Raw genomic sequence first — 27,457 nt, 5'->3', positions numbered from 1 at the left:
AGGATATATTTGTAGTCAGTTTCAAGTTTTTCTGATGACACTTTTTGTGGGTTTAAAACTGCGACTTGCTACATAAAATTTTAAAAAGTATGTTATATTAGATCCTATAAAAATCTAGCCTAGCTTTTATACAGATTATCAAAAACTTGTCAAAGAAAAAGCCCCATAATCAAACATACTTAAAATCTAAATCTAGTATCCAACTAAATAACTGCTGGCACATTACTGTTTTTTTTTACACCTTTCATATGTAAATAACAATGTTGGGATAAAACTAACGTGGACAATTTTTTTATCTTAAAAATTTATAATAGGAGAGTATGTAAAAAGCTATATATTAATACAAGAGAAAGTACAGTTGTGAAAGAGTTACTATTTCTCCTCAAATCTTAACTTTGTTTAGCTGCCAGCACAATGTACTTGTAAGTATGTAAATGTTTTTCTGTATCATGAATGGTATTTCAAATTAAAGAGTTTGTCTAATCAGGTTACAATCAACAAGTATCGGAACTTCCATTTGATATAGCCTCTGATTAAAACCATAAAATTATCCAATATCTAATGTGAATTTAGGAGAAAAAACTACTTAAAAGAGCCAATACTGTACTTACCTGATAGTCCAACAGCTGCATTCTGACAGATTCTACTTCTTTTTCCCTGGACTGTTGTTGTGCATTCAAAATTTCAACTTGTCTTTTGGCAATATCAGAAATCTCTCTCAGTCTTGGAAATAAAAAGATACTTTAGGAACAATTAGGTCCATTTTCTATTTATATACTAGTATTTCAGATTTTTAGATTCTTGGAAAAGTTACTAATTTTCAGCATTTCTTCTTGGTATATTATACTAAAGCAAAATTTCTTAAACCATTTAATGAAACATTAATTCAATAAAAAACTCCATTCCCAAAATCCCTCTCCCTTGAAAATTCATTATACATAGTATTGTATGAAATGTTCTGAAAAAGCTCCAAAGTAAAAAAGTATCTCTCTTTCTATACCATAAGATACTTATTACCCTAGTTTGGCAGAGCTAGAATAAGGTTTAAGTAGGTTTATTTGACATAATTGTACAGTTAAGAATACAGGAATTTAAAATTCCTAGGTTCCCTAGGTGGATTAATATATGCTTTGTTTTAAATTTACAAGCTATCAGAAATGAAAAAAAGATTATATGCTTACTACAATTACAAAAAATGGGAAAAGCTTGATGGTAAGTTATTAAATTTCCTCCAAGATTAGTATTATACGATCACACAGGTAAAGCAAAAATGCATTTTACTTTGGGGTAGAATAATTTTAGTGCACTGTGACAGATAAATCATGTTCCCTTATATTGATTAGAAATGCTCATTACTAGTTACACAGGTTTTAAAAATTAAAATAAAATGAATAACTATAAATTATTTTATCTCAAAAGGCGAGGTCTATGATAAAAGGAAGAATACAAAATGGAGTCCTTCATAGTGAAATGTCTGTATAGTGAAATTAAGTATAATTATATGAGTTAATATATGTTTAATACCTAGCACAGTATATAGTATTCAAAAAATGTAAACAGAATCAAAATCTGAATTTTTTATTTTAATCTTTTTTTTAATGTTTTATTTATTTCTGAGAGAGAGAGAGAGAGAGAGAGCAAGCATGAGCAGGGGAGGGTCAGAGATAGAGGGAGACACAGAATCTAAAGCAGTCTCCAGACTCTGAGCTAGCTGTCAGCACAGAGCCTGACACGGGGCTCAAACCCATGAACCATGAGATCATGACCTGAGCCAAAGTTGGACACTTAACCGACTGAGCCACCCAGGCGCCCCTATTTTACTGAAATCTTGAGAAACAAGAAGAGATACTAGTACTCCCTTAAAAAAGAGAAAAAAGTTTATTTATTATTTTTTTAAAGTTTATTTATTTTCAGAGAGCGAGGGTGGGGGAGGAAATGGGGAGGGGAAGAGAGAGAAAGTCCCAAGCAGGTTCCTTGAGGCCAGGATCCAACCTGATGCAGGGCTCAAACTCCTAAACTGTGAGATCATGACCCAAGTTAAAACCAAGAGTCAGATTCTTAACCAAATGAGCCACACAGGCACCCCTTCATTTCTTTCTAATTAAAAATTATTTTATTGCTAAAAAATGCTAACCATCATCTGAGCTTTCAGCGATCCATAATCTTTTTGCTGGTGGAGGGTCTTCCCTTAATGATGCTGACTGATCAGGGTACTGGTTGCCTAAAGCTGGGGTGGCAATGGCAATTTCTTACTATATTATTTTATTTATATTTAGTTGTTTTATTTCAGTGTAGTTAAAATACAGTGTTATACTAGTTCCAGGTGTACAATACAGTGATTCAGCAATTCCATACACCACCCAGTGCTCTTCACAAGAAATGCGCTCCTTAATCCCCATCACCTAATTAAACCATCCCCTTACCTGCCTCTGCTCTGGTAACCAAAAGTTTGTTTTCTATAGTTAAGAGTCTGTTTCTTGGTTTGTCTCTCTTTATCAATCTCTTTTTTTCCTTTGCTGTTTCTTAAAATCCACATATGAGTAAAGTCATATAGTATTTGTCTTTTTCTGACTGACTTATTTCACTTAGTATTATATTCTCTGGCTCCATGTCATTGTAAATAGCAAAATTTCATTCTTTTTATGGCCAAATAATATTCCTTTATATATATACATACACATACATATACACAACACTTCTTTATCCATTCATCTATCAAGGACTCTTGGGCTGCTTCCATAATTTGGCTATTGTAAATAATGTTGCTATAAACATGGAGGTGCATGTATCCTTTGAATTAGTGTTTTTGTTTTGGGGGGTAAATACCTAGTAGTATTTAGGGTAGTTCTATTTTTAACTTTCTGAGGAGCCTCCATACTGTTTTCCACAGTGGTTGCACCATTTGCATTCCCAACAACACTGCAAAAAGATTTTTTTCCCCTACATCCTTGCCAGTAGTTGTTTTTTGTGTTTTTGATTTTAGTATTCTGACAGGTGTGAGGTGTTTTCTCATTAAAGTTTTGATTTGCATTTCTGTGATGAATTTGATGCTGAGAGCATCTTTTCATGTATCCATTGGCCATCTAGATATCTTCTTCAGAGAAATGTCTGTTCATTTCTTCTACCCATTTTTAATCAGATTGTTTTTGGGAGTTGAATTGTATAAGTTCTTTATATATTTTGGATACTAACTCTTTATCAGATACAAGAAACTTAAGTTTAAATAAGTTGAATGACCACCACGCTTCCCTCCAACAAAAATATTAGTATGTCGAAGAACTAGATTACATAGGGTCTTGATTTGAATTCAGTGCTTTCTGCAATACTAATCCGGGACTTTGAAAAATATGAATCTTAAGAAGTTATTTCCTCATCAATATTATTATTTATGCCTGTTAAAGATTAATCTTGTTAGTATTTAACCTTGTTCTTACAAAAAAACAAAAAATAAAAACAACCAGTATCATTTCCACTAAGAATATTACCCCAAACCACTATAATTAAGTTTCTTAAAAATAGAGTAGATGCATCTAATGACTTAAAAGTTTGCATGCACTTACTTTGACACTTCAACTTTTAGTTCCATTTCAGTCTTCTCTAATTCTAGAATCCGTTGCCTGTCCGCATCACTTACTGTCTTGCTGACACTATCAGCTAGTTCATCTCTTAACATTTGTTCCACCTTCTGTGCTTCCAAATTGATTTTGGTAAGCTAAGAAAAGGTAACAAAAAATGTTCAGATATATTAGTTTTTGGAGAGGTTTTCCTCTCAATTTAGATATTACTACAGTTCTCTTTACTTAGCATTAGTCCAGATACTGAACTGAGTGTGAAATATTAAGAATGGACTGAAGAGGGTAAAGAGAGTCAGGAAAAGATTATAAACACTTGGGTTATAGGCTCACCCACCAAAAGTCATTTATATTGGACAACTCATAGTCTAATATTTGAATCTCTGATTTTCTAACAGTTGTTTGAAATGTGGTATATGCATTATGCTTTACTCCGATTATATCATCTATAAATAAAGATGAATGAGTTAAAAAAATCTTAACATAGATTTAGTGATTCCTTTAAAATAAACAAAATGACAAATATGTTTTGAAAAGTATACTAATTCTCAAGGTAAACATTACAACAATGCCGCTTCATCATTAACTGTTAGATATTTGCAAACTGTTTTAATTGCCAACTGATTTAATATTTCTGAGCATATCAAAAAAGTCTAAAACTTACTATTAAAATATAAAGTCCTGAGAGCAGAAATTACTGTCTATTTTATTTCCTGTGATAAAACTAGCCACCATACAGTGTCTGGCATATAATCGGCACTCAATAAACATTTGTTAAATGAACAATGGTTGTGGAAGGCAATATCATTATTAAGCAATATCTTTTTACATTAAATCTAATAATGTAACACTGATGAGAAATAAGAACTCATTCGCAGAAATACCCATCTTCTTTTTAAACAATTCAGATTAAAAACACATCTTTTATTCATCCGTTACATGAAACACAGCACTGTATTAATGTTACTTCAGAAATACAAATCTCTTACAATATACAATGTCTAATGTGACTAATCCTTTATGCTAACTGCATGATAACAATTATATCAAACCTCAGCAAATTTGGTTTCCAATTCAAAATTACGTTCTTCCATTTGCTTTAATGAAGTCCTTGCGTGTTCGTACATTTTTTGAGAATGTTCAGCCCGCTGCCTTTCATTTAATTCTTTCATCTCCAGCATAGTGATTTTTTTTGAAATAGAAACAATTTCACTGTTGGTTATTGATTTCTTTGCCTTATCCATGTTTGATTCATTTCCTATATGAAACAATACTAAATCAGTCTCAAACTGTTATCAAAAATTATATCCCAAATATTTTAGACACTGTTCTTAATTTTTTAACATTTATTTATTTTTGACAGAGAGAGAAAAACAGAGTGCAAGCAGCGGAGGGGCAGAGAGACAGGGAGACACAGAATCAGAAGCAGGCTCCGGGCTCTGAGCTGTCAGAACAGAGCCCAATGTGGGACTCTAACTCAAGAACTGTGATATCATAACCTGAGCCAGAGTCAGACACTTAACTGACTGAGCCACCCAGGTGCCCCTGGACATTGTTTCAAGGATGCAATAATATGGTTCCACGGATAACACATGAGCCTTATGAATTATGACAGACCTTGATTCCAGTCTTAGCTCTGTTACTTCCTATCTGGATACTTTCTATCCCATTTAATCTCTCTGGAACTTACATTCTTCATCAGTGGAAGGATAATAAAAAGTTATTCCTTATAGAAATTTAGGAATTTCTATAGGGAATCCAGCACTTATTTAAGAGAAATAGAGTAAAATGAACAGAGAACTTACTACAATTGTACATAATACTCCTTTTTTATATCTTAGTTTAAATGATATCTTCTTTCATATAACTATGTAGAAATCAATTCCCTTTTAATCTCATGAATTAAAAATTACATTTCTAAAAGTAGCTTATTTTAGATAATATTAGGCCCAATGTTAGGCTTCACTAAACTACTACATGTCCCAGTTACCAATTTAATAAAACAGCTCTATTTTGTAACAGAAACCTTGAATAGCATTAGAGTTCTAAGATCTAGAAAACAAACGCAATTTATCCAAAGGAGCAAATTTTTTTGAAAATAATAAAGCACAATGCTAGTAAGATAAAATTATTTAAATGTCATAAACTAAGATAACCACTTGAATAATGAATATGGAAAACCATTTGAAAAATGAATATGGAAAATCCTAGCCAGACTAACAAAGATTTTAATATCCTATGGAGACAGTAATATCTCTCAGATATACATGATGAGGTTCACTGGACACCATAAACAATAGCAAAAATAAGAAAGCCTAGTGATTTAATCACTCAAATGGTAAGATATTACAGGAATATTTGTATGTGTAAGAATGATGAATAAAAGAAATATACTAATATGTACTAAATGAATATAGTATATAATATTTATATAATTTAAAGTATATATATGTTTACCATTAGAGTCAAACTTATACTTTATTTTATTTTTTAAGTTTTTATTTAAATTCCAGTTAGTTAACATACAGTGTAGTATTAGTTTTGGGTGCACAATATAGTGATTCAACACTTTCATCCAACACCCAGTGCTCAGGTAAACATGTATAAGGTAATACAAAAAAAATAATGTAATAGTAAAACTATAGATAATAAAAACTCTTTTCAAAATTTTTTTGATGTTTTATGGTGACCTTTTAATTTAAATGAATCAAATGATGCATTCCTAATATAACTTTACATACAGTAGAAAACTTCTAAATACTACCACTAAAATATAGGTATTTAAAAATTGTCACCAGTCTTGATTGCTAAATGGTTCAAAATGGTTAATGCTTTGTCATAATTTTTTAGTATATATACTTTCACTAGGAACTAATCTGATCTGATAACTAAAAACCAAATTTTGGTACTGATTAGCATAAGATATTATTCATCAACTGTCTGCTAAATTAAACTGTTAGGCAGAGTTCATTTTTATCAAAATACTTCCTTTTCATCTGATATGGAAAAGGAACTATAAATAAATAACATATTCACTATTAGATAGATCTTCATCATTTTACATTGTCAGAGTCATAATACGTACCTAATTTAGTTTCTTGTTCCCAGGCTTGTTCAACAGTGTGAAGTTTTTCTTTGGTTATCTCCAGTTCTTTATTTATAGACTCTACTTGCTCTTTCAGGGATGCATTTTCACACTCAATAAAACAGAAACATCATTGGGAAATTACATTATAATTCATACTAATACAAGTGATATTGCCTTACCTTTATATAATATGTCTTAAAACTCACAATCCAGTTTATTTAAACAAAATTAAGAGCTCCCCTACATGTAATATATACGCACATACATATACATACACACATAAATATACACACATACTTGTGAAAATATTTTAAAATATTACGGACCTGGAGAAAAATAAATGGAACTGTATCAAGACAGAATGGTTAAAGAAGGTATTGACTACTGAGGATGTGGTATCTAAGCCAGAAGCTAAGGTACGAAAAGAAGCCAGTCTTTTTTTTTTTTTAAGTTTATTTATTTTGAAAAACAGAGCAAGAGCACAGGAAGGGCAGAGAGAGAGGGAGGCAGAGAGAATCCCAAGCAGACCCCATGCTGTCAGTGCAGAGCCCAACGTGGGGCTCAGTCCCATAACAGTGAGATCATGACCTGAGCTGAAGAGTCAGGCACTACCTGAGTGAGCCACCCAGGCACATTGAGAATGAGCCAGTCTTGACAAGAAGCCAGTCAGAGAAAAGAGCCGATGTATTGATAAACCCTGATGCTCTGATGCACACTAAGTATGGGGAATTAGAGGAGTTCACCACAGGCAGCAAAAATAACAGCAACAAGTAGTATAAGATAAAGTCAGAGTGATAACAGGGGGCCACAGTAGGTCAGGCACAGTATGTCAAGATAAGAAGCTAGAATTCAACTTAATATGTAATAGGAAATCATTTAAACCAAGTGGAAATTTTCCTGTTGTTTAAAAAAAAATGTTTTTAATGTTTATTTTTGAGAGAGCATGAGCAGGGGAGGAGCAGAGGGAAGGGGGAGACACAGAATCCAAAGCAGGCTCCAGGCTCTGAGCTGTCAGCACAGAGCCAGTTGCACAACTTGAACTCATGAACCTCGAGATTATGACCTGAGCCAAAGTTGGATGCTTAGCTGACTGAGCCACCCAGGCGCCCGTTTAAGGAGGAAGTTTTAAACAATTATTTTGAATGCAATGAGGAGAATAAATAAAGGGTAAACAGAGAAATAAAATTAGGAAAATATTATAAAATCCTGATTAGTAGGGTCATAGTGGTGAAGATGGAGAAAAGAGGACACATATATGAATGAATTACATTTGGGAAATAAAAACGATGGGAAAAAATGGCAAGAAAGTAACTCTAAGGTATCTGCCTTCACTGAGTAGGTTAACAGCAGCATCTATTGAAACAGAAACAACTATGAAACAGACATTCTGGATACGTTAAATTTGAGATCCTCTTGAAACAGAAGTTGTAAAATAGATAATCCCATTACAGTACCAAGAAGTCAGGCTGGACACAAAAATGTAGGAGTTGGCACATAAATGTAATATGCTCATTTACTCTTTGTTTTAACAAACAGAATACTTACTATATGCCAGGTATTCTAAGTCCTGGACTTTAATGAGAAAGAAATTCTGTCCTATCACTTGTGTTGGGAAGAGGATAGTAGAAAAAAAGCCAATATATGATAATAATACATGTTATGAAGAATAAGAGGATAATGAGGGTTTTTTATTTTAAGGGAATGTTATGATAAAAAAGCAAGATAAGAGAAGAAAATATGACTTTCTGGTAATGTGCATAATTACAACCCTGTTTTAGATACTATAAATACACAAGGGGGAAGAAAAACAAAAACAAAAGAGGGCTTTGGGGGTTTTACCCATCTTTCTACCTTTTTTTTTCCCTCTTATTTCCAGACTTTCGAGAACAACTCTGGTCTTGCTCAAGATCCCATTCTCACTCCCCTGCCCTGGGTAAGGTGCCCTGCACCCACACTTTTACTACTCTCCTCTCGAATCTTCAATCATCCTCTCCCTTTTCCTCTAAATTTTCCTTCCCTCTACCCTCAAACGTCACTGGTCTCTTTAAAAAAATGATAAAATAAATCCTCTTGATTCTACCTCAATCTGTATCTATCCTGTATTGATTTCTCTTTTCTTCTATCATCAGATTTCTAGTATTTCTATTTATTGCCTTATCATCCACTCTTTTCATATTTTGCAAATTGATTTTTATCACCTTTACTCTCAATAAAACCTACTCCTTGGGCTTCTGGCTGCTCAGTCAGTTAAGTGGCCAACTCCTAATTTCAGCTCAGGTCATATCTCACTGTTGTGAGATTGAAACCTGCATTGGGCTCTTCACTGAGCAGAAAGCCTGGTTGCGATTCTCTCCATCCCTCCCTCTCTCTCGGCCTCTCCCTTGTTCTCTCTCTCAAAATAAATAAATTTAAAAAAAAAAAAAGAAACTTTAATCTTGAAAGGAATCAACAATTTCCTAATCACCACATCTGATGGCTTTGCACCATGGCTCTACACCATTAATCACTCTCTTGAGGTCAACATTTATTAGTTCTGTGTGCCAAGCAGGAGGTACTAAACAAACAAAAATGAATTAAGTGGAGTCCCTAATATCAAGAAGCATATATTCCAGGAAGGGATGGAGACATAAATACTCATAGTATGATGTGATATAAATAGCAGATATAGGTACAGGATAGAGAATATAGACAGAGGGACTTTGTTCCATAAAGATGCTTCAGAAAAAAACATACTGACTGAACAAAGTTTTAAACATGAATAGAAATTCACTGAGCACATAAGTGGAGAGTCCTGGGAGGGCTTTCTACACAAGGAAATGGCAGGTACATAAGAACATATATATAAGGAAAAACACTGTGTTCCAGAAAACTGGTAGTTCAATTTCAAAAACAAACTATAAAAGTACTTAGAGCATCACAGAACATGACATGAGATAAGTGGGGGCTAATCACAAAAGGAATTTGACTTTTATTTTTTAAGTAGTTGACAGCTATTGATAGGTTTCGTGAAGCAAAGGCATTGTCACATGGTCGGATTCCCATTTAGAACAACCACTGCGGTGGAAGGAAGGAGGAGGTAACACAAGAGACCGGGACAGGGTAATGGCTACCACAATATACATACTAAAGAATGAAACTGAGACGTTGCCAATAGGGATAAAAATATATTCAGAATTATAATAGAGATGCAGAAAGAGGAAAGGATATAATATAAATGCAATTTTTTTTAACTTTAAGGAAAGATGAAAAATGTTCTTTGGAAAAATAGATAAATAAAAGTTAAAAATTATTCATTGCTATTATCTACATAGTATATTTCTTACATGGGATTTTCTTTTTTTTTTTTAATTTTTTTTTATTGTTTTTATTTATTTCTAGGAGAGAGAGAGAGACAGCATGAGCAGGGGAGGGTCAGAGAGAGAGGGAGTCACAGACTGAAACAGGCTCCAGGATCTGAGCTGGCAGTCAGCACAGAGCCCGACGTGGGGCTCGAACCCACGAACCACGAGATCATGACCTAAGTGAAAGTCAGACACTTAGCCGACTAAGCCACCCAGGTGCCCCTTACATGGGATTTTCAAATCCTACAGTGGAAGAGTACAAAGGACATGAAAAATGGGGAAAAGTAAAATATTACCATACCTATTCAAAATTTTCTACAAAAATTAACATAATCATCTCCCTTTGGCAAAACAGTAAAAAGCAGACTGATCATGATTATTGCTAGTTAGTATTAATAAATCACTCAGATTATAGGAGTCATTATAAGCTATTCAAAATAACACTTGGGTATTTTACTGAGTGGGCCCCTCTAAGCAAGTAAAATCTATGAAGCTAACAAAATCAGACCTCATTCCATTCCTAGGAGAGGATCACAAAAGAGAAATCAAAAGACACAAACCCCTATTTCCAAAGAGAAAGATGAACAAATCAGGAGCAGATTTTGCTTACTGCCAAAGGTCTGGAGGTCAAATGGCAAGAAGAGGAAGACAAGGGTTCGGGGCCATATCCATGGACTGTGTGAATGAATATACGATACTTTATCCTATTTTTTTTACCTGTACAGTTAGAAAGGATGGGGATTTCCAGAGCTCATCCAGGGTCAGGAAGAGCCATTCTTGGCTACATCCATCCCAAGAAACAAAAGCCAAGAGGTATAAGAAATTAAGTTGTACAAGGATCAGGGAGAAGAGAAAGGGATGGGTATTGAATGATGCCTCCTCTTTCGGTTACAATCATATCCCTATCTGGTTCATGCTCGTTTCTTTAAGTGCCTGGTGTTAAGTGGCTTGATTCAATACAATTTTGCAAGTAGACTCAGGAGGATGACAGGATGAAGTCATTCTGCACCTACTGATAGCATCCAAGAAAAAACACTAATATTACAAGACCCAAGGATCATATACACTTACCTCTAAGTGTTCCAAGTTATTTGTTCTTTGAACAAGCATATTATCTTTTTGCAAGATGTCCCTGTACTTTGCAGTCAGCTCATGGTACTGTTTATTGGCCAATTCTAGTTCAGACAAAGAAACACTGTTATCTATAACTTTTTGCAGAGCTGCAATCTTGAAAACGGCCATTTCCTATGTAAATGAAGAGATGAGTTAAGTTGGTGTACTTTTTTCTAGTGAAGCACTAGCCACTTTTGAGAAGGGTAAGATAATACAGCTGAAAGCAAAACAGATTTTAGAATCAATAAAAAAAGATTTCTCATGTATTAAAAATATTACGATTATTAGTTTCTTTCGTATAAGAAATGGTACCCTTTAGAAATTTTAAAACATAATAAAAATAAAAATAAGGGAATCCTTTCATAACTATCATAGTAAAATGAAATTCAGTTTCAAGAAAGCACAATACACAGCAGCAAGAAAATGTGTATCACTCAAAAGAATACTACTTGGCAGTGAGAAAGAATGAAATCCGGCCTTTGCAACACCACGGATGGAACTGGAGGGTATTACGCTAAGTGAAATAAGTCAGTCACAGAAAGACAGATATCATGTTTTCACTCAGATGTGGAACCTGAGAAATTTAACAGAAGACCATGGGGGAAGGGAAGGGGAAAAAATACGAACAGAGAAATATGAAGAGCTATGAACAGAGAGCGAGGGAGGCAAACAATAAGAGACTCTTAAATACAGAGAACAGAATTTATGGGGGGAAGGGGTGAGCGGAAAATGGGTGATGGGCATGGAGGAAGGCACTTGAAGGGATGAGCACTGGGTACTGTATGTAAGCAATGAATCACGGGAATCTACCCTCAAAACTAAGAGCACACTCAAAACACTGTATGTTAGCCAATTTGAAAATTAATTATATTAAAAAATGTATCTTGGGATGGCTTTTCTAAATTTCATAAGATTAAAAAAATTGCCTTTAGATAGCTGAATGGCAAAATTAGATTTACCGCATTACAATTCACCTATTTCTGCTTATTACAGTTAAACAGACTAGTTTTGTAATAAAAGAGAAAACCTTCTATTTACATGAAATAAACAAGAGTGAGAAAAATTTTCTCTCAATTACTTATTTCTAATAAGTAATATCAAAGACTTTGGTTACTTATTTCATGTTCTACTCATCAGCTATATAATTATAAAAATTCACTACTCAAAGACTCTGTATTAAAAGAAGAAATATCTGAACTTTCATTTTTCTCTCAAGTAAGCTGATGAAGTAGTAAAAGGAATAACCAAATTTATAAAGTGAAGAAGATAAAGAACATATGGTTGCTTCTGAAGTACAGTAGTGAGGGAAAAATATTTGTCATAGAGCTTCACAATTCATTTTGACAGCTTCTCTTTTCCATTTAAGTAAGTACACATTATTCTACCTTACTTTTAGAATTTGATTTCACACATTCTTTGGAATTCCCATCCCCTAAAAATACCCAATTTTCAGCTTTCCAATTATTGTGTACTATCTCCCAAATCCAGGTTGACCAGTCAGGTTGAACAGAAGAACATTCTAGTTCTTTTTTCCCCTTCTATCTCACATACTTGCTCTATTTACAGTACTTCAGGAAAAGCACAAAGGTAAAAAACATGCACATTTCTTAAGACTCAAAATGTCCTGGGACACCTGGTGGCTCAGTTGGTTGAGCATCCGACCTCAGCTTAGGTTATGATCTCACAGTTCTGGAGTTCGAGCCCTGTGTTGGGCTCTGTGCTGACAGTTCAGAGCCTGGATCCTGCTTAGAATTCTGTCTCCCTCTCTCTCTGCCCCTCCCCCACTCGTACTCGGTCTCTCTCTCTCAAAATAAACAAACATTAAAATTTAAAAAAAAAAACCTCAAAATGTCCTTATTACACATCCAAATAAAAACAGTTTTCATTATTCAACATGTTCCTTTTTGCATCAGGATTCAGCTTTAAGATCACATTGAAAATGAGTTTAACATGACAATTTCACTTATTACTATGTTTAAAAGGATCTCAACATCATTTTATTCTACTTTGAATTATTTTTACATTTATATGATCCTATGTAAATTTGGACATGTAAACTGAACATGTACATGCTTAAAATAAGCTATTTAAGACGAGATGTAAAAAGCAAGGTGTAGAAGAGTGCACGCAGCATGTAACTTCTTGTGTCTGTTAAAATCTTCAAAAAGAAACATTAAAAGGATAATCAGTTACCTATAGCAGTTAGGGCAGAATGGAGTCAAAGGTACAGGGACAGAAGTAAGATTTATTTGACTATATGTTCAAAACATTAAAATGTTTTATATATTCAAGCCAATTTTTAAAAAGAAACTAAAAGTAACTATGAGTTTGAAGACAAATGTAAAACAAACGAGCCTAACTATATATCAAATTTACAGCATGACCACACAAGGAGGAGAATTATTTCAAGTTACCGCAGAATATATTACCTTGACTATACATCCTAGTGAATGTTTTCTAAAGAAAATAAGAACTATAAAGAAATTAAAAATTTTTAAGTTTATTTATTTGTTTTGAGAGAGACAGAGGCAGCATGAGCAGGGGAGGGGCAAAGAGAGAGGGAGAAGGAGAATCCCAAGCAGGCTCCTCACTGCCAGCACAGAGCCTGAAGCAGGGGTCACACTCAGAACACTGTGAAATCATGACCTGAGCCAAAACCGAGAGGTGGACGCTTAACAGACTGAGCCACCCAGGCACCCCAAGAACTCTAAAGATATTTTAAACTAAATCTGGTAGCACTGCTGTCATTATTGTTAATATCAATACAAGATTATCTTCAAATTAATGTGTGATTTTTATAGAATAGAAAAATTGTTTTAATAACAGATTTCCATGTAAGAAAAAAGTAACAGGAGGACAAAATCAAATGTTAGTAAAAACTCCATACTATTTCCTTAACCCTATTATGTTAAATCTGAATTTGGAGATAACAATATGAACTCACGGTTTAAATATATACATACTTTCTTTTTTTTAAAATTTTTTTCTAGTTTATTTTTGAGAGAGAGAGACAGAGACAGAGCGTGAGCGGGGGAGGGACAAAGAGAGGGAGACAGAGAATCCCAAGCAGGCTCCAGGCTCTGAGCTGTCAGCACAGAGCCCGACGCGGGGCTGGAACTCACAAACCGCGAGATCATGACCTGAGCTGAAGTTGGAAGCTTAACCGAATGAGCTACCTAGGCGCCCCTACACATACTTTCCTAACCTGTCCAATGAAAAGGACTAGTAGCAATGACATTTCAAGAACAATAGCACTGGGGCGCCTGAGTGGCTCAGTCGGTTAGCGTCTGACTTCGGCTCAAGTCATGATCTCACGGTTGGTAGGTTGAAGCTCCGTGTCAGGCTCTGTGCTGACCGCTAGCTCAGAGCCTGGAGCCTGCTTCAGATTCTGTCTCCCTCTCTCTCTGACCCTCCCCTGCAAACACTGTCTCTTTTTCTCAGAAATAAATAAAACATTAAAAATTAAAAAAAATAAAAAAAGAATAGCACCTAATTACCAGTTTTTGGTATCTAATTGCCTTTAACACTAAAAATAACCAAGCTTCTTTAGAAAATGGTTTATTCCAAGTCTGGATGAAAGTATACAATGTAAACCTTGGATATCTTGTGCCAGAAAAGAAACCAACTTCTGAGGCTTGCTTCAAAGACTACTGGATTCTTCCCAAAAGGAAACCAGAGTTAGCTTTAAAGGGCTCCAATTGGCCAAAATGAAGACAAACAAGTAATGACTAAGTGTGTGAGTCTGTAATGATACTGAAAGAAAAGAAAAATGAGGAGGCCAGGCAAACAGGGTAGGGTCCTTTGACTGGATCCTGGGACAACTGAGGGAATGTGAATATGGTTGGGACATTAGACAACATTAGACAATTATTGTCAATTTAGTTACATGTGATAAAGTTATTGTGGTTATGTAAACAAAAATAGGCTTTGTTTTCAGAGATGGACACTAAATATTTAGGGAAGAAATGTCTACAATTTATTCCTACAAAAAAGAGATGAAGCAATTATGGCAGAACATTAAGTATTAATCCAGGTGATGGTTGTTCTTTGTAGGATCTTCTCTTCCTCATAACTGAAGTATTCAGAGTGAAAAAAAAAAATCAGATGTACCTTAAATCGTTGTAAACGCCCAATTTTTTCACCAACTTCAGCTTCCATTGATATCAATTCATTCTTCTGTTTACCATTTTCTTTCCTAAGCTGTCGCTCCATTTCTACTAAAGTAGTATATTGTCTTATGAGTGACTTTTCATTCACTTGCAAGACTGTGATTTTTCTACTATACTCTGAAAGTGTTTTTTTCATTTCATCTGAATCCATTTGAAGAGCATTGAGCAAATTCTGCAAAGACACATTTACATTACTTATTGAATGTAGCTATCTTAGTTTGTACAGTAGTGTATGTTGATTTTAAAGGGTTTTACTTACATTATATTCTTTTACTTTTATAGCATCTTGTTGGATTTGATCCTCAAGTTTTTTCTTTTCCCCTTTCACTGTTTCAGATTCTGTTTTCCAGGTCTCCTTTTCACTTAAAAAAGATAAAAATGACAATATAATAAACTTAATAAAATATTTAACTACAGAAAAGGATAATTTTAAATTATGGAAATTTAAAGTTTTCGCAAAACAAGAAACATCATAGGTACTGCTTTCTCATAACAAAATACTCAAAATTCCATTCAAAAAGGATTTAGCCTGGAAATTATATTTTTATTAAATAAGTGCAGTGTAAAATTATTTTATCAAGTTACTTTCATTATTCCATGAGTCATGACTCTGTAACTGTTACAATATTACAAGTGAAGATGAATGTTATAAATATTTTATTCAAAACAGAAAATAGGAAAATAATCACACTCCAAAGTAATTCTGGAAATCAGGTCTCAAAGTTTGGACCCTAGGCTTACACTTGAGTGTTAATTTAAATACTTGAAATATATAGAATACAGGCAATATTAGTAATCGTTTGACTTAAAAAAAAGGCGTGTAAGATACTGCTGCCTATCCAAGAGACAGTCCACAGGCACCTGCAATCCAGTCAGCATAAACAAATTACGGTGGCATCATTCATTCTCTTTGCCACTGAATGGTCTGGACTTGAACATATGACTTGTACAGTTCATTAGCCCAACTGTGGCTAATGGGATCTGAGTCAAAGCCTGCTCTGCTAGAAGACTCTGGAAAAAAATTTTTATCTAAAAGTGAAAAGTCATGTGGAAAAAAACTTGCCTCTTCTTCAGTGGGCACGACTCCATCTTCTTTGAATTCTTGCATCTATTTTATAAACTAGCACAGGAGAAAATGACAACCCTAATCATGACCTACCCTATTCTTGTTAGATCACAGAATAATTCCCCTTCATATTTAAGTCACCTTTGCTCAGATATTCTAGTGACTATAAAGAAAATTATTCTGTTGATACAGATGAAATAGCAGAGATAAGGAGACATGTAATAGTTCCCAATGAATGTATATTACTAATGCCAACAGTGATGATGAAGAATGATGCTAACAGTTGATGTTTACAGAATGCTCACGTACCAGGACATTTACAAAATGCTCATATCTGAGCATTTTCATATAATAATTCAATTAAATTTTGTAACAACCCTATGGAAAAGGCATTAATATCTCAGAAATTTATAGATAAAGAAACTAAGACAAAGTAGACAGGAAGAGGCATGACAGAAGGGTAAAACAAAATAAGTATTTTCTTACATTAGTTTCATCATTAATAACAATATGTTGCAACTAAATTGTAAAATTTTGTTAACACTTATACCTTAGATATTCTTTATATAATAAGCTTTGTTGATGACGAATTACTGCAAATTTTCTGTTATAGTCCTCAAGAGAATCTTCTAAAATTTTTAATTTATTTTCTTTACATTCTAGTTCCTAAAAATTGGTTTAGAAATAAGGATGAAAAAAGAATCAGATTTTATATCTGAAAGAATAAATTCATAATCTGTTAAGATTACAGAAAAATGCATAAAATAGTTACCAAATCCATTAGTGGTTCAGATAATTACTACAGTATTTGGAACATCTTAATTTAAGGCATATGGAATAAGGCAATATGTATAAAAATGAATACTATAAAATTGGTAAAATTATTTTTATATTTGTTAGTTTCCATAACCATATAAATTACCAGATACAATGACTACAAGCTTACCTCTAGTCCACTCAGCCTCACATACCCTTTTGAGAACTTAACTGTTCATGCCTCTATTCAAATGCCCTTTCCAATTACTTCATTTTATAAATGAAGAAAGAGACTTTGAAAGATTAACTCAACACTAAAAAACTCCTCACCACTACACTTGGTAACCATGTCTAAGCATATATGACAAGCTTGGTATCAGATACTATATATATAAATATATATATATGCAGATCGAATTCTTGAAATCAGGTCGTGTGACTCCAAAGGCTTTGGCTACGTCCAGCACTCTTAGGTATAGGAGTCCAAGTACCTGTTTTGCCATTATGAACAGGCTTTCTGATTCGCAATTGGTGCTCCCTAATCTACCATAATACCTCTCATGTTTTTTTTTTTCTATAAAGATGAAAAAAAAACCATGAATCTTATCTCAAGCAACATGACAATACCGTCATTACTTGTTGACAGTGTTCCTATACTGCAGGAGAATAAGAGAAGTCATACAGAGTGCTGAGGGGCACCTGGGTGGCTCAGCTGGTTAAGCACCTGACACCTGACTTCAGCTCAGATCATGATCTCACCGTTCATGAGTTTGAGCACCATGTTGGGCTCCTCACTGAGAGCATAGAGCCTGCTTGGGATTCTCTCTCTCCTGCTCTCTCTGCCCCTATCCCACTCTCTCTCTCTCTTATTTATTTTTAAATATATTTTTTAAAAAGTGCTAACTTTTAAGTTACAAACTTAAAAGTAGTGATATAACATGGATTATAAAGTAATGTTCTTATAAATGGTAAGGCTGTCCCTCCCTGACTTAGGTAACACACAAATTCCAAAATTCAAAAAAATATTAATTTCCAAATACAGAAATGCATATTTGATAATCAGAACTCAAGTCTAGTTACAAATGGATCATCTAGGAGATGGAAACAGTAGTGCTTACAATCAAAAATGTATTTTAATTGATTCCAAACACATTTTTGTAATTCTCTTTTAAATTAAAAAAAAATTTTTTTTAATGCTTTATTTATTTCTGAGAGAGAGACAGCGTGAGCAGGAGAGGGTCAGAGAGAGAGGGAGACACAGAATCCGAAACAGGCTCCAGGGTCTGAGTTAGCCGTCAGCACGGAGCCCGACATGGGGCTTGAACCCACAAATCGTGAGATCATGACCTGAGCGGAAGTCTGACTCTCAACCGACTGAGCCACCCAGGCGCCCCTCTTTTAAATTTTTTAACACTTATTTATTTTTGAGAGAAAGAGAGACAGAGTGCAAGCATGAGCAGGAGAGGGGCAGAGAGGGAGACAAAAGATCTGAAGCAGGCTCTGTGCTGTGGGCACACAGCTCCATGTGGGGCTTGAACTCACAAACCCTGAGATTATGACCTGAGCCAACCAAGAGTCGGACACTCAATCCAGGCACCTCTGTAATTATATTTCTAATGAACATGAGGTTATGGGTATTACACTTCAAATGATATAATGAAAAGAACCTCTCATTTGGTCATTCACAATGACCACAATATAGACAGCAAAACTGACAAACAGGCCTTTCTAATTCACTAATGAATTAACTCTTTACAAGGTAAAGGAAAGAAAGACATTAAAGACAATTTGGTTTAAAAACTTTTTCCTGTAGTTAACACAAAAAAGGAACAATTCTAATCATTTCACCAAAAAGCTATGGGAGACTTTATTCACCTGAATTGCTTATACAACCAGCACTAAATAAAAGTTCTTCCCTTAATTATACATTACTACCTTGGCTGCTGCATGTTATTCTACCTATTGTATATTTCATATGACATGTATGTGGCACAAGATATGTGAGCATGCTTCTCATGCAGATGAGGAATAAATTTCTTTTATTTACAAATTCCACTAAATATCAAAATCTATAAAAATATACCTCAATGATAATATTCTAAGAATACAGAAGAATATATGAAGACTAAATTAAAAAACAAACTATCATACTGAATTCATCACGTATTTTCTTAATTGACTTGTACCTTGACATACTATATATAAAAATTGAGATTAATAATTAACTCTGAAATGTATTTGAAATATTGAAAACTTTGTAAAAAAAAATAAAATAAAAAAATAAAAAACAAACTATCAATTACTTTTGTTATTTACATGCAAAATTTTTACTACCTGTAAGATGTGTATTAAATATTCATTTTGAGAATTAATAATATTGGCACTAGATGGTGCTATCCCATCAGGTAAGTCTACTCCTTTAAAAACAACATTTGATCCTTCTGATTGCCGTAAAAGAATGGTCTCTTTTTCAAGATGATCTATCTGGAAAGACACAGTTCAGAAATGAGAATCACATCTCTTATACCCAAAGACAAATTCAAAAGCAGTAACTTACACTTCTTACTGAATATTTTTAAAAAGTAAATGCATGAATGCCCTACCAGGCATTAATTAAATCATACTTTCAAGTTCTATTTAGAAACCTAGGGACAGACATTGAATTTTTGTTTTCTTTTTTATTATAAGAGGTAGTTATCTCCCATTTAATTAAGAAAAAACCAGAAAGGAGCTTTCTTATTGTTGAATTAATTCAAGAGCCATTTTTTCATTTTAAAAAAATTAAAAGTTTCATATTAAGCCTATGTTTATAATGTTTAGCATTTTCTATTACTTAATAAAATTTTTACCTTTAAATTTGCTTTTGCCAACTGCTGAGAATAATTTATAGCCTCCTTCCGAGATTCCCTGAGCTCCTGTCTTAATTCTTCATTTCTTCCAGTAAGTTGATCAACTTGGGCTTTCAAATGCAGATTCGCATCAAAGATTCCTTCTGCATTCTTTGATTCCATAGCCTAATATATTTAGATTATATTGAAGAAATGTGAAGCAAAATACTAAAATTATCATTAAAGATTACTTTTAAATATAATTCACATTTAAGCATTTTACTCTTCCCACTGCCATGCATAACAAAATATGCTAAATCCATTTATTTAGGAATCTAAATTTATTAAACTCTAGATTAACTTCCATCAGCTTTACCAAACATAGTAATTACCTCATTATAATAATTAACAAACATTTAGCTAATTTTAGTAGACTAGTACACTGGAAAAACAACTGGAAGGACTAGTGCTTAAATCCTAACCAATCTCTTACTATCTCAGCGAGTGACTTAAATTTGTTATACATTACTTTCTTTAGCTCTAAAGAGTTAATGTTCAATCTGTCTGCTTCACAAAGTTTTTATACAGTCAAGATGAGATAATTTATATGCGAATACTTTGAAACTATGCAACACCCATATTTAAAGCATGAGCAAAAGAATGAAACAGTTATTACGCTTAATTAAATGAATTTTTCATTGCTTCCTCTCCAATCAGTTGAAGCATAGATGATAAAAAGGCAAAGTATGGTAACACAGTATTATCCAAGAGTGTTGGATAAGCAAAAATAATACATCAAATACTAAAATATTTTCCAAGAGGCTTCACTGGTCCTAATTCTCCAACAATGGCACACATATACATATGCCCTGTACACATCTATACAGTACATACATATAAATATATTTGCATTTTAAAGAAACCATAGGCTCCTGGGTGGCTCAGTTTGTTAAGCATCTGATTCTTGATTTCAGCTCTGGTCATGATCTCACGATTCATGATAAATTCAAGATAGATAAACTTAAAAAATAAAAATAAAAAAATAAACTGATATAGCAAAACTGCTAATTGCAAGGTAAAGCTTCACAAAGGAAGGCAGAAGACAAGGAAAGTTAAGATAAATAAAACCAAGTGCAATCTCCTACTCAGGAGGATGATCCAAAGTTTCACTTGAGGCACTAGGTTTATAAAAGTAAGCCTTTACTCAAGGAGACCATAAAAGGCCATATGGAAATAAGTTAATACTAATTCAAAAGGTATACCAGGAAGACAGAAGTAGGTACTGTGACAGACAACAAGGTAGTCTAGTAAACTATCTTGCTGAAAAATAGCACCATGTTGTCTACATGGCCTTTTAATAAAATGAGATTAAATTAGATGGTGATTTGAGTCACTGAAGAATATCCTGTAGCATAGACAGTGAAATCAAGTACATAATCCAGAGATATCTAAAGTATCAATTATTCTGAAGATTTCTTATAGCAGGTATTGTTAGATCATTTGTGAGTTGCAGACAGGGCATAGCAATCAGAAAAAAGAAAAAAAAAAAAAAAAAAGACAACCCCGGATAGAAGCAGATGAAATATCTGGAAGTAGTGATCCTGAGAAGACCAGAAGCTGTCAACTGAAATATAAGAAGTCAGAATTTCCTGGGCTATTTTTCTGTTTGAATTTTGTCACTAACTAGAGTTTCCCTTGGAAAACAGCTTGATCTTAGGGGTGCCTACATGGTTCAGTTGGTTGAACGTCCAACTACTTGATTTCAGCTCAGGTCATGATCTTGGAGTTTGTGAATTCGAACCCCAAAATGAGCTCTGCACTGCCAGCTTGTGATTCTGTCCCTCTCCCTCTCTCTAACCCTCTGCTTGAACACTCTCATTCTCTCTCAAAATAAATAAATAAACATTAAAAAGATCATGAGCTAAGATGAAATTAAGAGTCAGATGCCTAACTGAGACACCCAGATACCCCTTAAATATTAAGAATTTAAAATGTATATTTTATTCAAGTTTATGTAACACTTATTTATGCTGCAGAAGTCTCTAATATTTACATAGTAAATATAAATAAATTATTTTTTGATAGCTAACAACATTCTTGTAGAATGTGTAAGCACTGAAATATTTAAAATATTCTTACTACATTCTATTAATACTTCTAGGTTTGTTGCGTAAGGTCCTAACAAACCTACCTTCCCACATTTAACAAGTGAATACAAAAAACAACTATTTAAAGGTTCTAGAAAATAAAAGATTTGGAGAAGACTTAAAACTTGGAAGACAGAACTGAGAAGTCAATGTTCCTTTTTTGGGGGTGGGAAGTGACCTGTCACCTTTCTAGGTGAAAAAATTAGAGATGGAGCCCAAATTCATAGGAAAGTAATATGGGAATTCCAGAAAGAAAATAATCAGCCAAAGGGAACTCCGAATTCTGTTTAAAAATTCTGCCAAGTCTCAGGCCGATCTTTGAAACAGAAAAATGAAAATGATAGAGGAGAATATCAGTGACCTTGGACCTCAGCCACAGTACCTTCTTCCTCAACACATCTCTGGAGGCAAGGGAGGCAAAAGCAACAATGAATTATTGGGACCTCATCAAGATAAAAAGCTTCTGCACAGCAAAGGAAACAATCAGCAAAACTAAACAGCATCCAATGGAATGGGAGAAGATATTTGCAAATTACATATTAGATAAAGTGCTAGTATCTCAAGTTGATAAAGAACTTATCAAACTCAACACCCAAAAAAACAAATAATCCAATGAAGAAATGGGCAAAATACATGAATAGACACTTTTCCAAAGAAAATATCCAGATGGTTAACAGACACATGAAAAGATGCTCAACATCACTCATCAGGGAAATACAAGTCAAAACCACAATGAGATACCACCACACCCCTGTCAGAATGGCTAACATTAACAACTCAGGTGACAACAGATGTTGGCGAGGATGCAGAGAGAGAGGATCGCTTTTGCACTGTTGTGGGAATGCAAACTGGTGCAGCCACTCTGGAAAACAGTACGGAGTTTCCTCAGAAAGTTAAAAACAGAACTACACTATGGCCCAGCACTACTAGGTATATATCCAAGGGATACAGGTGTGTTGTTTTGAAGGGACACATGCACCCAAGTATGGAAAGAACCCAAATGTCCATCGACAGATGAATGGATAAAGAAAATGTGGTGTGTGTGTGTGTGTATATGTATATACACACACACACACACACAATGGCATATTGCTCGGCAATCAGAAAGAATGAAGTCTTGCCATTTGCAACAACATGGATGGAACTAGAGGGTATTATACAAAGCTAAATAAGTCAGAGAAACACAAATATCATAGGACTTCATTCATGTGGAATTTAAGATACAAAACAGATGAACATAAGGAAAGAGAAGCAAAAATAATATAAAAACAGGGAGGAGGACAAAATATTAAGAGACTCTTAAACACAAAGAACAAACAGTGTTGGTGGAGGGGCTATAGGTGGGGGAATGGGCTAAATAGGTAAGGAGCATTAAGGAAGACACTTGTTGGGATGAGCACTGGGTGTTAAACATAGGCGATGAATCTCTGGAATTACTCTTGAAATCATTATTGCACTATACACTAACTTGGATGAAAATTAAAAATTAATTAGTTAATTAAAAAAACATAAATAGGAATCATCCAATCAGGAAAAGATAAATAATTAGAGGAAAAAAGTGAACAAAGCCTCAAAAACCTGTGGGGCAATATCAAAACGTCTAATGTGTCACTGGAGTCCCAGAGACAATGGGGCAGAAAAAATAATTGAAGAAATAAAGCGGAAAACTTTCCAATTATGGCAAATGGCATAAGTAAACAGATTCGAGAGGCTCAGCAAACCCCAGATATACACATACACACATACAGATATATGTGCCCACTCACACACCTACCCCCACACCAAGACGCATTATAGTGGAACTGGTAAAAACCAAACAAAAGAGGAAATTTTGAAAGCAGCCTGAGAAAAACCAGTAACAAACAGGAGAAGAATGACTCAAATAACCATAAGTGTCTCATCATGAATCATGAAGACCAGAGAACAGTGGAACAACATCTTTAAAATATGAAATAAAAAACAAAACCAACATGAAAAAACTTACGTTAACTAGTCTTTCAAGACTAGGGATAATTAGAGATGTTTCTCCTCCTTTAACATCAGGATCTTTCTGCATTTCCTTAATAGCTTGCAGTATTTCTTTCATACCTTCTTCCAGTTGCTTATTTTCTTCAACTAATTCTTTTACTAAAAGGACATATTTTTCTCATTCAGTGAATACCTTCTATACAATTTATGCTATTCTATACAAATAACAAATATTTCACATACAGAAAAAATACTCACTTGGAAAGTAAAAATGTAAATAAATGTACAAAAAAATTTAACTAAAAATCCAATGTGTGAATAGTTGAGTTAAATGATATATCTATTTAAATCATGCACACATACACATATATTTATATTTCATATTTGAAAGAAATTGTGAACATACATTGCCTTCACTTTATTAAAAATCTTTTAAATTTCTTTTTCTAACTTCACTTTTTAAAAATTTTTTTTACGTCTTTATTTTACTTTGAGGGACAGAGACAGAAAGCGAGTGGGGGAGGGGCAGAGAGAGAGGGAGACACAAAATCTGAAGCAGGCTCCAGGCTCTGAGCTGTCAGCACAGAGTCCAATGCGGGGCTCGAACCCACAGACTGTGAGATCATGACCTGAGCCGAAGGCGGACGCTTAACCAACTGCATCACCCAGGCACCCCTCTAACTTCACTTTTATTAGACAAAAAAAAAAAAAGAAAAACCAACTTATGTGTCATTATAAAATATTCACATTAGTAACTTTCACGTTAATAACTTGCTGTGAATATAGCAAGGCAAACCAAACAGACAAATGAGACTGAAGTCTACATGTTATGGAGACAATTAAAATCCTTTTAGATCCATGATTTCAGTATAGGATAAAAAGGTTCCGAAAAATAAGAGATAATAGTAACTCACATTTATTCTGAAATTTGGTTATTACTGTTCTACCTCTTTCTAAATCTCTTTCCTTTTCAATTAGCTCTCTTGAAAGAAATTCATTCTGTAAAGAACATAAAGAATAAAATTGATTTTTTTTTTACCAACTATCACAATAGTTTATAGTTTTTAAGTTAAAATTTGATCAGCTGAGGTGTAACACATCAGAAACAAGCTACAGACACACAGCAGCAGTAATAAAAATAAAATATGAAAGGTAAAACCAATGGTGATCCCCACCCTCACAGCAAAAGGAAGAGAAATATAATGAAAGCTTTTGACTTTAGTACCATAATCATCTCTTTTAACGGTCTGCCTTTATACTACCTGTTCTGCCTGGCTTCTATGACGTTCAAGCTCTATTTCTGCATTTCTATTCTGTGCTTCCTTGATCAATAAATCCTGTGCTATGACTGCATTCTAAAGAAATAATAAATTGGGCAAGTCAATGATTTCATATCAAATTTATTGCATTTTTAGATTTTTAAAATATAGAATGTGTATGTATAAATTAGTGTTATGTGCAAACAAAAAACAATTCTTATTATAATTATTACTTATAGAACTTTGTTAGAGAAGCCATTAAAAAAGTGTTAATATAAAAACGATCCCAGGAATGTGATTTGGAGGAAAGCTCACCTGAGATCTAAGAAATACTAGTTCTCTCCGTAGCTGTTCTATAAGATTTTCAAGTGGATCTATCTGAGATGATTTTGATTGTGCAGTAATAGGCAGAGGCTCCGGAAGATTAACTTCAAGTTTACTTTTCAAAATCTCTGTCTGTAAAGGCTCTTTACTCTTTCTTATAACTTCTTTCAAAGTGATATCAGCATATTTTATGGGTTCATCTTCTGATGTTGCTACTTGTGATTTTTCCATGTCAGCCCTATTATCATGAATTTGTTCACAAAATATTGCAGATTTTTGCCTAAGTGATAATTTCTGCATTAAATCTGAGGCTGTTGATAAGGCCTGTAAAGATGAACTGTTTTTTTGGGTGAAACTAGTCTTCTCAAGTACCTGATGGCTTCTTGACACATTCTTCACAGAGTTGTCAGAAAGAGAGTGTAAGCAGTCATCTATTTCTTCATGGCTCTCCCTACTAAAGGTACTGACTAATGATTCTAGATTTCTTAAAGACTGTAGACATGGTGCTTTAAAAATCTCCTTTATTGTAATCATTTCTGGAGGCGAATTATTATCTTTTAATTGCACAGATGAAGAATGCTTAGTTAAAGAGACCAAAGGATCCACTTCACTTTCTACACTATGTTGAATTTCAGATAACATTCTTGATAATGATGCTACGGTGACATTCTCTTCCGGCTCATTCTGATATAACTGTGGAATACTGAATGAAGGTCTCCTACATAGCAGCTCTATTTTATCTGAACTCCTAATCTGTATTCAGAGTAAATAATGTCTTATTAATCAATCTTTGGATTAACAGGTTATTTAAATTTTAAAAAACAGTTAAAAAAACAGTTTTTTATTAAACAGTTAAAAAAACCGCGATGTCCAAAATGAAGTAACGGGCAGAAATGAAAGCACTGATAATAACATTCTTTTTTTCTCTTTACCATAACAATATTTTATACTGCTTACCTTTGATTGTGTTTCACTCATATTTTTGAGGCTTGCAAAATCAAATTTCCTTTCTCCTACTCTATTTTCTTGAGAAAAGTTTTCAGTTAGATTTAGGTCCTCAATGGTTAATCCTGCATATAAAACAATTAACAAATTAGAAATATAAAAGAGCTATTATTCTAATCTTTTAATTCTTAAAAAGGAAAATCAAAGGGCACTTGGGTGGCTCAGTTATCTCCTTCTCTCTGCCCCTCCCCTGCTTGAGCTCTGTCTGTCTCTCTCTCTCAAAAATAAACAAACATTAAAAAAAAAAAAAGTAAAATCAAGTTATAAGACAAACAAAAGATAGTATAATTATTTCCAAAATCCTTGTTCCACATGTGGTCTATAAAACTTTCTGATCTAGCTTATTTTTTTAAGTCTTTTTTTTTTAACACTGTATTTATTCCTGAGAGAGAAAGAAACAGAATGAGCAGGGGAGGGTCAGAGGGAGAGGCAGATACAGAATCTGAAGCAGGCTCCAGGCTCTGCGCTAGCTGTTAGCACAGAGCCTAACGTGGGGCTCGAACCCACGATCCATGAGGTCATGACCTGAGCCGAAGTTGAATACTCAACCAACTAAGCCACCCAGGTGCCCCTTAATTCTTTTTTTTAAGTTTATTTATTTAGTTTGTGAAAGAGAGTGTACCAGCAGGGAAGGGGCAGAGAGAGAGGAAGGGAGACAATCCCAAGCAGGCCCTGAGCTGTCAGTCCAGAGCTCAAGAACTGTGAAATCATGATCTGATCCAAGATCGAGTCAGACACTTAACCAACTGAGCCATCCAGGTGCCCCATATCTCACTTTTAATATTAATAATATAAGAGGTTAATATGACTTTTACCTTCTC

The 27,457-nt window shown here is 34.0% G+C and overlaps 1 protein-coding gene across 1 annotated transcript in view; it reads right to left on the bottom strand.

Annotated features, from left to right (window-relative positions):
* CEP290 (centrosomal protein 290) overlaps positions 1-27,457 on the bottom strand; it is a 95,904-nt gene that overhangs the window by 44,137 nt on the left and 24,310 nt on the right. The window contains exons 17-29 of the mRNA XM_039224240.1: positions 26,589-26,701; positions 24,963-25,047; positions 24,065-24,207; positions 19,955-20,119; positions 19,440-19,589; positions 16,900-17,015; positions 15,543-15,645; positions 15,225-15,455; positions 11,073-11,246; positions 6,658-6,769; positions 4,625-4,830; positions 3,561-3,712; positions 612-723 (exon numbers count right to left, since the gene is read on the bottom strand). Of these exons, the coding sequence (XP_039080171.1) occupies positions 612-723; positions 3,561-3,712; positions 4,625-4,830; positions 6,658-6,769; positions 11,073-11,246; positions 15,225-15,455; positions 15,543-15,645; positions 16,900-17,015; positions 19,440-19,589; positions 19,955-20,119; positions 24,065-24,207; positions 24,963-25,047; positions 26,589-26,701 (1,862 nt within the window). The remainder of the gene's footprint in view (positions 1-611; positions 724-3,560; positions 3,713-4,624; positions 4,831-6,657; positions 6,770-11,072; positions 11,247-15,224; positions 15,456-15,542; positions 15,646-16,899; positions 17,016-19,439; positions 19,590-19,954; positions 20,120-24,064; positions 24,208-24,962; positions 25,048-26,588; positions 26,702-27,457) is intronic.

The sequence above is a fragment of the Hyaena hyaena genome, unplaced genomic scaffold (assembly GCF_003009895.1).
Source record: "Hyaena hyaena isolate Hyena2069 unplaced genomic scaffold, ASM300989v1 scaffold_1570, whole genome shotgun sequence".
Taxonomy (NCBI): Eukaryota; Metazoa; Chordata; class Mammalia; order Carnivora; family Hyaenidae; genus Hyaena; species Hyaena hyaena.
The sequence above is the reverse complement of the archived record's forward strand: the minus strand, read 5'-3'. Positions and strand labels throughout refer to the sequence as shown.